Here is an 18,039-nt window from a genome sequence, read left to right as displayed (position 1 = left end):
ATGAACATAACATGGACATGTTTTCTGTAAGCCATATGGTAACTTCAAAGAAGAACATAAAGCAGATTCACAAGAGATAAAGATAAGGGAATCAGAGAATACCATCATAGAAAATCACCAATTCACAAAGGCAGGCAGCAAGAAAAGGAAAAAGGAACAATAAAACTACAAAACAGCCAAAAGCTATTAATTAATAGACATTAGCAAGTCCTTACATATCAATAATTACTCTAAATGTAAATGGACTAAATTCTTCAATTAAAGATACACAGTGAATCAATGGATAAAGAAACAAGACCCAACTATATGCTGTCTATGAGAGGTTCACCTCACCTATAAGGATACACATAGGCTCAGAGTAAAGGGATGGAAAAAGATATTACATGCAAGTGGAACCCAAAAGAAAGCAGGGATATACAGATATCAGACAAAATAGAATTTAAGCCAAAAATGGAATCAAGAGACAAAGATGGCCATTATATAGCGATAAAGGGATCAGTTCATCAATAAGATATACATCCAATATCAAAGCACTAAAACATATTAAGTAAAAGTCAACAGATTTGAAGGGACAAATAGACCACAGTAAAATAAGAGACTTCAATATCTCACTGTCTGCAATGGATAGATCATCCAGACAGAAAATCAATAAGGGAACATCAGACCTGAATCATGCTTTAGACCAAATGTACCTAACATACATAAAGAGAACATTCCATCCAATATATGTTCTCAAATCCACAAAGAACTTTCTCCATGACAGATCATGATAGGACACAAAACAAGTCAGCAAATTTAAAAAGACTGGAGTCATACCAAGTATCTTTTCTGACCATAATGGCATGAAACTAGAAATCAACAAGAGGACAGCTGGAAATTTTACAAACATGTGGAAACTAAACACACTCCTGAAAAACCAACAGGTTGAAGAAGAAATCAAGAGTAAAATAGGGCCATCTGGGTGGCTCAATTGGTTAAGCATCTGCCTTTGGCTCAGGTCATGATCTCAGGGTCCTGGGATCCAGCCCCATATCAGGCTCCCTGCTCAGTGGGGAGTTTGCTTCTCCCTCTCCCTCTGCCCCCCCAACTCGTGTGCTCTTTCTCTCAAATAAATAAATAAAATCTTTTTTAAAAAGGGAAATTAAAAAATTCATGAAAATGTACATACAACATACCAAAATCTATGGGATGCTGTAAAAGAAGTTCTTAGTGAGAAGTTTATAGTGACAAATGCATTTATTAGAAAAAAGAATGATCTCAAATTATCAAGCTAATTTTATACCTCAAAAAACTAGAAAAAGAAGAAAAATAAAGCCCAAAATTAGCAGAAGGAAGAAAATAACAGGATCAGAGAAGAAATAAATGAAATAGAGACCATAAAAACAATGAAAAAGATCAAAATTAACAGTGACTTTTTTGAAAAAAATAAACAAAATTGGCAAACCCTTAGCTAGATTAAGACCAAAAAAAAGTAGACTCAAAAAATCAGAAATGAAAGAGGAGCTATTGCAACTGAGCTCAGAAATACAAAGGATCATAAGAGACTGCAATGAATAATTACATGCAAATAAATTGGATAACCTAGAAGAAATGGACAAATTCCAAAAAACACACAACCTACCAAGACTGAATCATAAGGAAATGGAAAATCTGAACAGACTATGAGACTATTGAATGAGTAATCAAAAACTTCCCAACAGAAAAGGCCAGGACCAGTTGGTTTTGATGATGAATTCCACCAAATAGTTAAAGAAAAGTTAATGCCAATCCTTCTCAGACTTTTCCAAAAAATTGAAGAGGATGGTACATTTCTAAACTTGTCTTATGAGGCCAACATTACCCTCCTACCAAAACTAGAATAGAATACTTCAAGAAAACTTTAGACCAATATCCCTGATGAAGAAACATGCAAATATTCTCAACAAAATACTAGCAAACTGAATTCAACAATACACTAAAAGAATCATACACCATGATCAAGTGGGATTTATTCCTGGCATACAAAGATAGTTCAACAAATGTGATTAACAAATGTGATACCATATTAATAGAATGAAAGATTTAAAAAAATCATATGAGCATCTCAAAAGATGCAAGAAAAGCATCTGACAAAGCTCTACATCCTTCCATAATGGAAAACATCACTAACTGGATAGAGAAAGGATATACCTCAATATAATAAAGGCCATATATAAGAAAGCCACAGCTAACATCATAACAAATTGTGAAGGGTTGAAAGCTTTTCCTCTAAGAACAGGAACAAGGCAAAGGTGCCCATTTGCACCACTCTTATTCAACACAGTACTTGTAGTCCTAGCTAGAGCAATCAGGCAAGCTAAAGAAATAAAAAGAATCCAAACAGATTCCTTCCTTCACCAATCAGAGGAGGTCAAGAATGGGAAGAAACTCATCTCTAGAAAGGTCTTCCCCATCCTCAACTTTTCTTACTCCCCCAAAACACCAATGCATATATATATATATATAGAGAGAGAGAGAGAGAGAGAGAGAGAGAGAGAGAAAGAGAGAGAGAGAGAGAAAGGTGTGTACTGCCACCTAAATATTGAGTCATTTCCCAAAGGAGAGGGGACAGACCTGTTGTCTTTGGGCAACATCTCATCACTTCCTCTTGCTTTTGCTTTTTCCTCCCTGCCCTTGGTTTCATCCTATTCTACACTTCAGATTTCTATTCTTGTGTTGAACTTGCTCCTTTTTTTCATATTGAAAAGATGACACTGCCCCCAAGAACCAGAAATAAATGGGAACTGAAAAGCATCCAAATAAGAAAGGAAAACTAAATTACCTTCTTTGCAGATGATATGACCTTATATATAGAAATCCTAAAGACTCAACCAAAAACTTTTGGAACTAATCAACAAATTCAGTGAAGTTTCAGAAAATAAATCAAAATACAAAAATTGGTTGTGTTTCTACACACAATAAAATCACTGAAAAAGAAATAAAGAAAGCAATCCCATTCACAATACCATCACAAACAATAAAATACTTAGGAATAAATTTAATCAAGGAAGTGAAAGATCTGTACAATGAAAACCGTAAGACGCTGATGAAAGAAACTGAAGACACAAATAGATATTCTGTCCCCATGTATTGAAAATAATTAATATTGTTAAAATGTCCATACTGCCCAAAGCCATCTATAGATTCAATGTAACCTCTTTCAAAATTCCAATAGCATTTTTAACAGAAAAAAAAGTCCTAATATTTGTATAAAACTGCAAAACACCCCAAATAACCAAAGCAAGCCAAAAAAAAAAAAAAAAAGAACAAAGCTGGAGGCAGTATCACACTTCTGATTTTCAAACTATACTACAAAGCTACAGTAATCAAAACAGTATAGTATTGACATAAAAATAAGACACATAGACCAAAGGAACAGAATAGAGTGCAGAAATAAACTCCCATATACACAGTCAACTGGCATTTGACAAGGAAGCCAAGAATATCCAATGGGGAAAGGACAGACTCTTTAATAAATGGTTTTAAGAAAACTGGATAATTATATACAGGAAAATTATATTGTATATCCATCTTACACCATTCACAAAAACTAACTCGAAACTGATTAAACATCAGACCTGAAACCATAAAACTCCTAGAGAAAATATAAGGAAAAAACTTCTTGACATTGGTCTTGTCAATGATTTTTTTGGACATGACACCAAAAGCACAAGAAACAAAAGCAAAAATCAAGGGGACTACATCAAAAAAAAGCCTCTGCACAGCAAAAGAAACAATCAGAAAAATGAAAAGGTGACCCACGGAATGGAAGAAAATATTTGCAAGCCACATATCTGATAAGGGGTAAATACCCAAATACATAAAGAACTCACACAGCTCAGTAACAAAAAAAATAATAATAATAATCCAACTAAAATACGGGCAAAAGAATGAAATACATATTTTTCCAAACGACACATACAAATAGCCAAGAGGTACAGGAAAAGATGCTTAACATCATTAATCATCAGGAAAATGGAGCTCAAAACCACAATGTGATATCTCACATCTGTTACAATGGCTATTATCAAAAAGACAATAGATAACAATTGTCAGTAAGGATGTGGAGAAAAGGGAACCCTGTGCAGTGTTGATGGGAATGTAAATTGGTACAAACACTATGGAAAATAGTATGAGAGCTCCTCAAAAAAATAAAAAAAGCACTACTATATGATCCAGCAATTCCACTTCTGAATATATATCAAAAGGAAATGAAAACAGGACCTCCAAAAGATATCTGCATTCCCTGTTGATCACAGCATTATTCATAATAGCCAAAACATAGAAACAACTTAACCTATTGGTTAATGGATGAATGAATAAACATTATGTGATGTGTGTATAAACACACACACACAATGGATTAGCTATACACACACACACCCGGATTAGTATTCAGCTATGAGAGAAAAGGACATTGTGCCATTTGTGACAAAATAGATGGGCCTTGAGAACATTATGTAAATGAAACAAGTCAGAGAAAAATAAATACTGTATGATATCATTTCTATGTGTGAATCTAAAAAAGCAAAAACTCATAGAAACAGAGTCGAATGGTAGTTAACAGGAGCTGGAGGGTGGGGACATTGGGGAGATGTTGATCAAAGTGTACAAACTTGTAGAGAAAAAAATTAAAAGAGAAATATTACTAAAAATGATTACTTGGTGAAGGGGGGAGGAATTCAATTTATTCTGCACTTTCGCCATTTTGTAAGGCCCAAATTTTTCTTTTTTTTTTTTTTCTTTTTCTTTTTTTTTTTTTAAAGATTTTATTTATTTATTTGACAGAGATAGAGACAGCCAGCGAGAGAGGGAACATAAGCAGGGGGAGTGGGAGAGGAAGAAGCAGGCTCATAGCGGAAGAGCCTGATGTGGGGCTCGATCCCATAATGCCGGGATCACGCCCTGAGCCGAAGGCAGACGCTTAACCGCTGTGCCACCCAGGCGCCCCCCAAATTTTTCTATCATGTGGTAGGTATTGTGTTAAATATTTTAATGCGCTGAAAGAATATATGATGCATAAATATTTAATGTGTTTGTCCCATATTGTAGTAGCTTTTTGTCGCAAAAACAACTTTGTGTTACTAATGTAAAGTCTTACAAGCCATAAGCATGTAGTGAATGCATCAACAAATCATTCCTAAGTATGACTTACTACCTTAAAGAGAATGCTATGCCATTAGAAGATGAAAATGCTCCTCGTGACAATCACCACCATCACACTGAAAATCCTTAACTCTGATTTTTTTCTTCATTTGGGTTCTTTATATGCTCCTCTGTTCCCAAATGAGAACAAGAACTACTTGTTGACAGCAAGAGACTTATCCTCCACCACTGCTTGCATTCAGCAGAGATGCAAAGGCAGGTAGAGGAGTGGGAAAGCTTTATGGTTGCAAAAAGGGAAGGTCCATCCTGATAGGAGGTTGTTGGCACACGGAAGCTTGAAGGCATGGCTGACAAGAAATGATCTACCCCGAACAACATAAATCCTAAATTAATAGTGATAATAGAGGAACAGTAAAGTACTAATCTGAATATTACAAAGTAATTACCAAAGCCTAAGTATAACACAAAATTGTTTAGTCTGTAGCTTATTCAGTATTATATATAGTACTGGATTTCAATGCATACCTTTGAAGAAAAAACTTTATTGATATTAGCTAGATAAAAGGTTTATTACATTATTTTAATGCATAAAAATCTATTGTTCTTACAGAATTACTACTACTAAAAATATTATAAGTATTTTCATTTGTAAATACATAACAGGTATTTTAGAACTCAAACAACTATGTACTTTGTAAGAGAATTCATTACCTCAGCTAGACTTTCATGCAATTTTCATAACAAGAAATTAAACTCCTTACAGGTTTTATGTGCTTTTCTTTCTTCCTCATTTTTGATCTCTGACCACACATTTTAATACCATTTTTCTTTCATCATTATAGACCTGTTTAGTTATCAGCCTGATTGCAAAGCAAAGGTATTCAGATATAAGGAGATTTTTAATGGGCCAAAATTCTTCCCATTCTACTTTTAAAGAAAACTAAGAAAAGTTTAAAGTTATACTATGAGAAAAGAAATAAGGGATGATGTGGGAGTTATTTCTTTTGGATAGAATAAACAGAAAACTGAGTAGGTGAGCACACATGCATATGATTAAGTCGGAGTAGGTGGCAGAATGATTCACTGAGTTGTCTCTGCCACCAATAAGCATAAGGCCCTCACATATTACTAACATTTGAGGACCACCATTTTTATCTATAAACCAAGGGGCTTGGAATTTATAACTTCTAAATTCCTCTTCCAATAAAATGATGATACCATACGAGTTCATGGATCTGAAGATCTAAGAGTTAAGTATGAATTAATGGAAACAAGAACAAAAAGTCATACCTTTGTATTATTTTTTATCTTTGTTTTATCTTTGTTTTTTTCCCTGGCTTCACGAAGACCTTTCTGAGTAGGACCTTCTGGTGCATTTTCTTTTTCAGAATTAGGAACAACTACAAAGATAACACAATTTATTCTTAGTATCTATACTGTTTCTCCACAATAAATATAATTTTAACTAAACATATGAAAGCCAAAGTCATAATGATACATGTATTTTTTAAAGTATTAAAACTAATAATATTAAAATACCACCAAAATGTTTTAAGTGAGGTGTCAAATTCATTTTCCGAAAATTCACGGTGTCATTACTGCAAGGTCAGTGAAATGGCATGATGAGCCAGTTAGAGATCACAGAAGCCAATCTCCAATTATATTATATCCAAATTCCTGTCATGAGGCTTAATGTGTATACAAGTTGAAAAGGGTCAAGGAAAGAATGGTAAGCAATGACAAAATTTCTCAAGTGGAATTGGATAACAAATAACAGATTTTTAAAAGGATACTGTATTAATAATAAATAATAATTCTTTATGCTTCTCAATGTTGAGAAAAACAGAAAGGAAAACATTGGGTAATATTCCAATGTAGTTGTAACATTGGTCTCCAAACTCTCCTGGACATAAAGAACAGTCCTACTAAAACCACATGAGAGAAAAATAAAAGGATAGGGAAAGTCTCTTTCTTTTATACACATAACTACTTAGGTATACATAACTTCCCCCTTTATTTCTAAACAGGAAACTAATTGCAAATAACTAATAAAGTTATAATCATTAACTCTTAAATAAAAGAAATGACTATATGTTCTAAATATAACACTAGATTTATAATAGAGAAAAGACAAACACAAAAATATCTGGATGAGTCCAGGTTCTCAAAGAATTCTGAGTAATAAAGGCAAGGAAGTACATAGCTGGCTTTTAGATTCTTTCTGATCTGACTTTTCCTATTCAGTACCAGTTTCAGACAAAGGAAAAAAACTCCAAAATAACCTTGACAATAACATAAAAGCAGAATATTGAATAACACAGTTCTACATGAAAGTACTTAAAAGACTTCAAGCATTTGGGTGGATATCCAGACTGCCTATCCTCCCTGAGTGGTGCTAAAAGTTAGAGCCCCACAGCATGTGGGAAGTCAAAGTGTGGGGGAAAGGCAACAATTACAGCTCACTGACAATAAGGAAAAATTTTCACTTCCAGTTCTCTTTTATTTAATTCTCCTTTCAACAACCAACAGTGACATCCTGATAAGGACAATAAATTAAAATAATAACAATTAGCATTTATGCCTTATTGACTTTTTACTACATAACAGCCACTAGTCTAAACAATTTGCATGGACAATTTCATAAAATCCTGTCTATAACCCTGTCAAGGTCACTACCTTTTGTTCCCCTTTATATATGAGGAGAATATATATGGTAGTATCTATAGGGAAGTAATGAGAAAGCAGTGGAAGTAATTCTAAGAACATGAGCAGATCTCAGGTAGCATGCAAAACATGACTAAGCACCACTTCATAAGAGAAACAAAATAAAAATCAAGAAAGCAAACAAACAAAATGTTAAGGATAACAAATGAAAGTCAAAAACCAAAAAGACCTTGTTTTATAAGTATATGTAGTTTTTCCACAACAAAATGAAATTACAAAAGTTCACACTTAATCATTTTTAGGAAAATATTCAACACTTGGAAACAAAACATGAGAATAAGCATTGCAGAATACATGTGGAATTAGCAAAGAAATAACACTTCTCCATTATGTCTCGGTGTAGCAAGTACAAACATGATTTCCACTCTCCATCAGATAAACATCACTTTCACTTGCACAAAGATTTGTAGAACAAATAAGAGGCTCAGACATTAAAGTCTATGTCACATTCATGGTTAAATGCATATAATTCTCAAATTCCACATAATGCTTCTTAATGTTTAGTAATATCCTAGCAAATGCCATGTCTCTATCATAGCATCTTTATGTTTATCACACCCAATGCTTATTAATGACAGGCCTATATTACTGATTCGTGCTGTGCAGTTTCCCAGATTTTATTTGGGCACAATCAGCATCTTAAGGAAAGTATAATTTCTTAAGAGAAATGAAGCAAACATCAAATAAACACATTTTCACTTATAGCAATTTTGTTTATTGTACCTCCAGTGCTATATTTCATCCATTCAACAATTCCTTCATGTATGCACACATCCACTCAATCAATGTTAACTGAATATGTTTAGCCTCCTCGCTGAACGTCAAAAATTCATGAATACAGAGGACAATAGGGGAAGGGTAGGAAAACTGAATGGGAAGAACTCAGAGAGGCAGACAAACCATGAGAGACTCTTGACTCCTGGGAAACAAACTGAGGGTTGCAGATAGGAAGGAAGGTTGGGGGATGGGGTAAATGGGTCATGAGCATTAAGGTGGGCACGTGATGTGGTGAGTACCAGGTGTTATGCACAGCTGATGAATCGCTGAACACTACATCAAAAACTAATGATCTACTATACGTTGGCTAACTGAACATAATTTTTAAAAAAAGAAATAAAATAAAAAATGAAACAAAATTTTTTAAAAAATGAATATGTAAGGATTGTGCCGGTCACTAACTCTCTTACAGATTAAACCCAGCTGAAAAGAGAATTCTTTAACTGAAAAAGGTTTTGGAGAATTATCCACAATTTGGTCTAGAGAGCTAAACAGAAAATATCTAAGAGATTATGATACATGTAAGCTAAAATGAGGAGTTTAAACACTTATCTAATTGTAATTCAGAAAAAGGCAAATAGAGGTAAAGGAGAAGAGGATTTACTTTAAATATTCTTTATTTTTACTTTAATTTTACTTTCTAACCTAGGCCATATAGCCCATACAGTCATATGAAATTGGCATCTTGTAATGCAATTCTGAGCAGCAACAAAATATTCAACTTAAAAAGCATCAATTTATTAAGCTAAAAACCTTATGGAATACTTTGCTTTACTCCATATGACATCTTTTTCCTCTATGAACCTCTGAAGTCAGCTTTCACAGTTTTTCATTATATCTAACATTTCCCATTTCCAGCTGTTCATACTGAATTCATAATTTCCTATCATAAGTTATAAGATATATTAAAATAGAATTATATGTATCTTTATAACCTGCTTTGGAAATAGGCATTATTTTTTTTAAAAGATTTTATTTATTTGACAGAGAGAGACACAGCCAGCGAGAGAGGGAACACAAGCAGGGGGAGTGGGAGAGGAAGAAACAGGCTCCCAGCAGAGGAGCCTGATGCGGGGCTCGATCCCAGAACACCGGGATCACGCCCTGAGCCGAGGGCAGAGGCTTAATGACTGAGCCACCAAGACACCCCGGAAATAGGCATTATTGCATTCAAATTGCAACCTTATAGGAAAGCAAAATAATATAAGTTAATAACCAACACAAACATATCAGAATCAGCATATTAATAAGCTTTTTGAAATTACGTAATTTGTAAAAAACTGCTTTTATCTCATAATACATAATATTAAAGTGCTTTCTGTATAGTTTCTTATAAATATGTGATATGTATTGCATTTCATAACAACAAAGAAAAATTATACAAAATTGTCACTTCAAATATCTAATCAGTAATAATTCACTATTTCATAGTTTTTCCTAGGAATTTTTCTACTATTCTACATACCATACAAGAATAAATGTAGAACTAAAAACCTTTTTCAGGTGAGAAAGTTCAGCAATGTAGTATTAATAATATTCTCTCTGGGTAGTAGAATTACGGATAATTTTAAAAATAAAGTTTGTCATTCTTAAAATTTCTAAAATGGGCATATCACTTTGATAACAAAAAATATGGTATACTTAAAATTACTTGATTACTCCAAATCAGTTCAATTTTTGTCTTATCCCTAAGTTTGGATTGAATAACAATTAATTTGTCTTTTTTCCCAAAGTTAGAATAAATGACGGTCAATTCATTGTTCCCTAAGTACAGAGTGAATAATATTTAATTTTAAGAATCTCTACTGGCATACTAACCTCTGCCCAAAATAAATGGATAGACTTTTAAATGGATGACAGGTAAACAAAGTTTTTAAAAATTAAACTAAAATGAACAAATAGAGGGAGAGGGAGTTAAATATATGCAAATAATTGTGAAGGATGACAGTATTTATGAGAGACAACCAGTTAACCAATAAATCAACTTCTCTTCAACTTAGAGTTCCTGGCTAAGTAAGGTTCCAAGTTGATCAGGCAATCAGAGAGATGACAGAGTCTGACACGACACAGCCAAATGCTAAACCCAGAAGCTTGGGAAAAGGTACTTCAAGTCCCGTATCTTATACTAGAATGCATGTTTAAAAAGATCATAAAATTATTCAGTACAGAATTTAAGGAATTAATTTTATTCAGGCAGTTGGGATTACTCAATTAAAAGAACCTATTTCTTTGTGTTGGGTCGAAATTTATTTCTTTTGACCAAAAGCTACTTCAAAACATCACAGATCAAAATACAATTACAAACTTGATCTTCAAAGTAACTTAGAAAAATATGCAATATGTTCATTTATAAATTACATTAAATAATAGAATATAATTTCATAAGGAATTATCAGTAAACCATTAGTTTATTTTAATAGAGATTCCAAGGATAAATATATAAAATTACGAACTAATAGTTGGGAGTAGAATGGAGCATTAGAGGTTAACTGATACAACCATCAACCCAATGCATGAAGTTCCTCAACCTTTAAGCCTTCTCATATATATTATTTTTCACATTCTTTAGTCATTTGGGAAGTTAGAGTTCCTGAAACTATGATAGTTTGATACTACCCCTTCATATTTACATCTGATTGTATTCTTAAAAGTTATTTACACATGGGAACAAGTAATTTTTTATCTTAACAAAAATATATATTCTTTGTATAAAAAACGCAATAAGGAAAAAATGTAGAAAATAATCACATCATGCAAATTAGGCATATATTTTGGTGTGTATCATTTCTTTGCATATATTTAATAGCCATGAACTTATACTATATAAATGTTCTAATTTTTTAACATTTTATTAACATGATGTGAGCGTTTTCTTATGCATGATTTTTAAAGAATTTCTAGTTGTATGAGCAACCATACTTAAACATTCACTTGTGGTTAAAGATTAAGATTGTTTTTACTGTTTTGTCCTATAGACATGACTGCAATAAACATCCTTGGTCCATAGTGTCTTCAGGTATAACTGAGCTTAACTAATATTTCTTTAACATAAAATATAAGGATAGGAACTCCTGAAACAAGGCTAAGAAAAAAATTTCAAATATGAGAATGCTGCCTATTTTTTTAAGCTTTAACTGATCATTTAACACAATGAACAGTCATCTGTAAATGACAGGATGTTACGTTTATTAAGAAAATTCACTATTTTGCAGCCTTTCTATATTTCAGTTTCCATCATTCTTTTTTAAATCAAATATAGTGAGGTACAATTTATATATAATAAAATGAATACTTTTTAGAGAATTGGGTAAGTTTTAACAAAAATAAACAGGCATAAAACCACCACCAAAATCAAGATTTAGAACATTTGTACCACTCACGAAATTATTATTTCCTTAACATTACCATTTATAAGGCATGTACAAATACTTTTACCTCTAATTTCAGAAGCCTGGTAATTATGCCCTACTTCCATATGCTTCAGTGTTGCTTGAAGCCCAGAAATCTAAAAAATAAAATCAAAAGATATGGGGTTATATACAAAATAACCCAAAAAGGACTGAATAAAATGCAATGTTTAAATATCAACTTCAAGATATAAAAACATCAACCTCTCAGATTAATTCCTATGTATTAAAAATATTTTAAACATGAATTGTAACAAAAAAAACATAATTTAAAGTTAAATTCAATTCCATGGGTAATTATTAGGTATTCATTATAAATAAGCATCTGAAACATTTATTTCACAGCATCGTTTCCTGAATCAAGAATACCTATTGCACACTTTGAATGATAATGATCCAGTACTCTACTTTGAGAAAAGTTTCTCCTCTATTGAAATTACTTCACAACAACTTAATTCATCTTTCTGTTTATAAAAGATAAGGAAAGTATTAGTTGGGAAGTAAAATATGAAGAGACTATTGTTTTTCCTGAAACACTTAGCTCATTTTCCGCCCACAGACACTCCTTGTTTTATTAAACATGTTTTATAATTAAGAACATTTGTTAGTTTGGTGGCATATCATTTACCTATATTTCCTGAACAATAGACTTGAATTAAAAACTCAACCTTAAAGAGTTCTCTCATCACTCATTGTATGTGATTATACCAACACAAAAAAAATCTGTTTAATTATATAGGGATACACACATTTTTCCTACTATCACTGAGTAATAACATTCCTTTATTAATTGAAAATAGTAGATAATAAATTGTAACCTACAGATTAGTGCTCATGAAATGCCTGGATGGAAAAAAAAAAGTAAAAAATGTATATCTATTCTTGGGTGCCAAATGGATTATAAAAATTTTAAATACACTTATTTAGAATAGTATAAAATTTACATAAAAGTGCAATGTAATACAGAGTTCTTGTATACCCAGCAACTTATTCCCATTAACATCATCCATTATCATAGTGCGTTTGACACAAGTAATGAGACAATACTGTTATGTTACTATTTAAAAAGTCCATATTGCTTTCTAATTTCATTAAGGTTTTTCTTTTAAGATTTTATTTATTTGAGAGAGAAAGAGAGAGAGTACAAGTGGGGGGAGGGAGAGGGACAAGCAGACTCGCTGCTAAGCCTGAAGCCCGATGTGGGGCTCTATCTCACCACCCTGAAATCATGACCTGGGCTGAAATCAAGAGTCAGACACTTAACTGACTGAGCCACCCAGGCTCCCCAAGATTTTTCTAATATCCTTTTTCTGTTCCAAGATCCCAACCAGGATACCTTACATTTACTCATTATGTCTTTTTTATTATTATTATTTTATTTAAATTCAATTAATTAACATATAGTGTATTACTAGTTTCAGAGGTAGAGTTCAGTGATTCATCAGTTGTATATAACACCCAGTGCTCATGACATCACGTGCCCTCCTTAATACCCATCATCCAGTTATCCCATCCCCCCGCCCCTTCCAGCAACCCTCAGTTTGTTTCCTATGATTAAGGGTCTCTTATGGTTTGTCTCCCTCTCTGATTTCATCTTATTTTATTTTTCCCTCCCTTCCCCTATGCTCCTCTGTTTTGTGTCTTAAATTCTACATATGAGTGAAATCATATGATAAAGCCCCGAATCGCCAGGGAAATGTTGAAAAAGAAAACCAAAGCTGGTTGCATCACAATTCCGGACTCCAAGCTCTATTACAAAGCTGTAATCATCCAGACAGTATAGTACTGGCACAAAAACAGACACATATCAATGGAACAGAATACAGAACCCAGAAATGGACCCCCAACTCTATGGCCAACTAATCTTCGACAAAGCAGGAAAGAATATCCAATGGAAAAAAGACAGCCTCTTCAACAAATAGTATTGGGAAAATTGAACAGCAACAAGCAAAAGACTGAAACTGGACCATTCTCTTACACCATATACAAAAATAGACTCAAAATGGATGAAAGACATCTAAATGTGAGACAGGAATCCATCAAAATCCTAGAGGAGAACACAGGCAGCAACCTCTTTGACCTCGGCTACATGACCTTCTTACAAGACATGTCTCCAAAGACAAGGGAAAAAAGGCAAAAATGAATACTGGGACTTCATCAAGATAAAAAGCTTTTGCACAGCAAAGGAAACAGCTGACAAAACCAAAAGACAACCAACAGAATGGGAAAAGATATTTACAAATGTCTTATCAAATAAAGGGCTAGTATTCAAAACCTATAAAGAACTTATCAAAGTCATCGTGTCTTCTTAGCTTCCTCTGGACTGGGACAGTTTCTCGGACTTTCCCTCATTTTGATGATCTTAACAATTCTGAGTATTTGTCAGGTAATATTTTGGAGAATGTACATACATTTGGGTTTGTCTAATGTTTTCTCATGTTTAGATAGGAGTTATGGTTTTGAGGAGGAAGACCACAGAGTAGAAGTGTCATTAATAAGGCATCAAGGGTAATATCAACATGATTAAAGACTGATGATGATGTTAACCCTGATCACCTTTGTGAAGTAGTATTTGCCAGGTTTCTCTACTGTAAAATTACTCTTTCCCCCACTTCCACTGTACTTGTGGAAACAAGTCATTTAGTATAGCCAACAATGAACAGCTGAGGTGTTAAGCTCCACCTCCTTGAGGGAAAGATTATCTACATGTCATCTGAGATTCTTCTTTGAGAGAAATATTTTTATTTTCCCCATTTACATACTTATCCATTTATTTATATCATTATGAACTCACAGATACTTATTTTATACTCTGGGTTATAATCCCACACTGTATTATTTATTTTGTTGCTCAAATTGTTCAAAATTTGACCATTGGGAGCTCCTTCAGAACGATTCCTGTAATGAGCATGACTCCATTTCTTGATGTTTGACTGCTAACACTTTTTAAGCCTTACTTCCTACTTTCCTTACGGCCCCACACCTGAGCAAGCTGATATGAAAGCCTGGATGCTCCCTCCTTTACCACTGGTGGGAGATTCAAACCACCTAAGCCCCTCCTCCCACATAGGAACTCTCATCAGGCTCCCAAACCCTAACCACATCAAAAACCCCAAGCCAGTCTCCTTCCTTAGTTCTCTCAAGATGTCTCAGACCTGCACGTAAGGCATGTGCTGCTCTCCCCACAGAGCTCAATTATATAACATAAATGTTTCCATATCCTTTTGCTGTGTGCATCGCACAATCAGTTTCAACATCCAAACCAAATTTGATTGTTAGTCCATTTAGGAAGTGCCCTCGACAGTTCCTTTGTCCCTTGACATACTCTAATGTCTTGTTTGGTCCCTTCCTCCTTTCCCTTTCCCCCTTCCTTCTTTCCTCCCTTCCTTCCTTCCTTCCTTCCTTCCTTCCTTCCTTCCTTCCTTTCTCTCTCTCTCTTTTACTTTCTGAGTATCTCCTAACATTCTAGTGCAACAAGATGGGACAAATATTCCAGGTTCATTTTGTATTTTCCCTGCCCAGCCTATAATCAGCCACTTCTCCAAGGAGCCCTAACGTCCTTTTATTAGAGAACGGTATCAGAAACATATATCTATGCACCGGGTATACTCATTTGCTATTGGAGCATCATTACTTCTAGATTCTCTCAGCAGACAGACCTAGAAAATATATACATTTATTTTTTAGAATACCTCCTGAATTAGAGACCCATAATCCAAAAAAGGATAAAGTTTAACTTATTTATTTACACACACACACACTAACAAATTATATACCTTTTCAATCATAGGACTGTAATTCAGAATTTTGAACATTTTCAGTAATTTTGTAAAACAAAACAAATTATAGGTTTATCTATAAGATTTAAATAAATTTGGAAGTTGCTATACCATTACCTACCAAAAAAATTTGAAAACACATACTTCTTTTAGATTTTTGTCATCTCACAGTATACTTTCACTTTTACATACAAACTGAATATCACTTAAAAATTATAAATTCTAACCTTTCTTCTTGCAAGAGATTAGAGAGATATACATGTTTAAAGAGAATGATAGTGAGCTAAATGTTCATTAAGATAAGGTTTTTAAAGAAGTCATGATTAGGAATACAGATAAAAATTATAAGATACTTTCTACTGCTCCAAGCTCATATCCCAAAAGTTTTGGTTAGAAGTGACTTCTCAGAAGGGTGCCTGGGTGGCTCAGTAGGTTGAGCATCTGACTCGATTTTGGCTCAGGCCTGTGGTCTCTGGGTCGTGAGACTGAGCCCAGTGTAGGGCTCCAAGCTCAGTGGGGAGTCTGCTTGAGATTCTCTCTCTCCCTTTTCCTTTGTCCCTCCCTCACTTCTCTAAAATAAATTAAAAAAAAAAAAAAGAAATGACTTCTCAGAGCATCACTGAAATAAAGCATACACTGGAAATAAAGATGTAATCAAAAAATAAGCATAAAAGTTGATGTATCTTTCATGTTAAATCATAGAGGAACTTTGCATATATTTTAATATAGTTTCACTTTCAAAATTTTTTAATAAATTCATTCTATAGTTCATAACACATTAATAGATTGAAGTTAAAAGGTTAATCCAAGACTGTATATCCAGGTATACTTGATATGAATGTTTCAACAGGAAAGGAAAGAAAAAAAAGACTTGGGTGGTAATAAACCATTTTTTGTATGAAACATTCTCAAAAAGTTCAGCTCATTAAATAGAACCTTGGCTTGTAGTCCAACGATAAAGATGATAAAACTGAGACTATACTGTCTGTCCTAATTTGAAGAATGTACTAATTGATCTTAGGATTAGCCTGGAGTAAGGGATATCTGACAGCCATTTTGGCCACTCAGCATCTTGGGTTCATTAATCGTGAGCCTCCCATCTTTCAGTATAGATATGAAATACTTTTTTAAATTTTATTCATCCTCTCTTGTAACTCGGATGCTAACTATACCACATAGGCTCCATCGATCATGTGTGCCCATTTTGGATCCTGAACAAAATCTGATGACATGAGAAACCATGTATAATACAGAATTCATCCTGAGAATGGCAGCTGCCACATCCAGTTTCCACTGACAGCAATAAAACAGATCTGGAAGGATATACAAATACCCAGTATATTGGCATTGTCCATGGTGAAAACTATGGTGGGCAGAAATGGCACCTTCTACTCAAATCCTACTATGTCAAATCAATCTACTGTCTTAAACAGGTAGATGTGATAGAGAGAGGAAAGCTATTTCTAAATCCAAACTTCTCCTTTTTAAATAACAGGAAATAAACTCTAGAAATTTTCAAATAGTATTTTCCAAATTGGATTTTTGTTTGGTTGTTGCTGTTGTCATTGTTTAGAGTAATAATGAAGCTATTATATTAAGGTATGTTCCCTCTAAAACACCTTTGTTCAGAGTTTTGATCATGAATGGACGTTGTACCTCGTCAAACTTGTTCTGATTCTACTGAGATGACTGTATAGTTTTCATCCTTTCTATTCTTAATGTGATCTGTCACATTGATTGATTTCTTAATATTGAACCATCTGTACACCTCTGGAATAAATCTCACTTGATCATGGTTAATGATTTCTTTTAATGTATTGTTGGACTCAGTTTGCTAATATTTTGTTGAAAATTTTTGCATCTGTGTTCATCAATTGACCTGTAGTTTTCTTTTTTTCTAAATGTTTTTGTTTGGTTTTGATATCAAGGTAATGTTGGCCTCATAGAATGAATTTGGAAGCTTTCCTTCTAATATTTTTTTAAATAGTTTGAGAAGAATAGGTATTACTTCTTTAAATGTTTGGTAGAATTTACCTGTGAAGCCATCTGGTCCTGAACTTTTATTTGTTGGGAGTTTTTCTTTATTACTAATTCAATTTCATTGTTAGTAATCTATCTGTTAAAATTTCTAATTCTTCCTGATTCAGTTTTGAAAGTTTACATGCTTATGGAATTTATGCATTTCTTCTAGGTTGTCCAAAATTTGGCATACAAATTTTTACGACATT

The 18,039-nt window shown here is 33.5% G+C and overlaps 1 protein-coding gene across 1 annotated transcript in view; it reads right to left on the bottom strand.

Moving 5' to 3' along the window:
- Positions 1–18,039, bottom strand: part of SPAG16 (sperm associated antigen 16) — a 920,765-nt gene that overhangs the window by 854,743 nt on the left and 47,983 nt on the right. The window contains exons 8-9 of the mRNA XM_045806664.2: positions 12,061–12,130; positions 6,415–6,524 (exon numbers count right to left, since the gene is read on the bottom strand). Coding sequence (XP_045662620.2) covers positions 6,415–6,524; positions 12,061–12,130 — 180 coding nt within the window. The remainder of the gene's footprint in view (positions 1–6,414; positions 6,525–12,060; positions 12,131–18,039) is intronic.

This window comes from Ursus americanus, chromosome 1 (assembly GCF_024610735.1).
Source record: "Ursus americanus isolate L20-20 chromosome 1, mUrsAme1.1.p, whole genome shotgun sequence".
In the NCBI taxonomy this organism is placed as follows: Eukaryota; Metazoa; Chordata; class Mammalia; order Carnivora; family Ursidae; genus Ursus; species Ursus americanus.
Note: the sequence above shows the minus strand (reverse complement) of the source record. Positions and strands in the feature narration are given on the sequence as shown.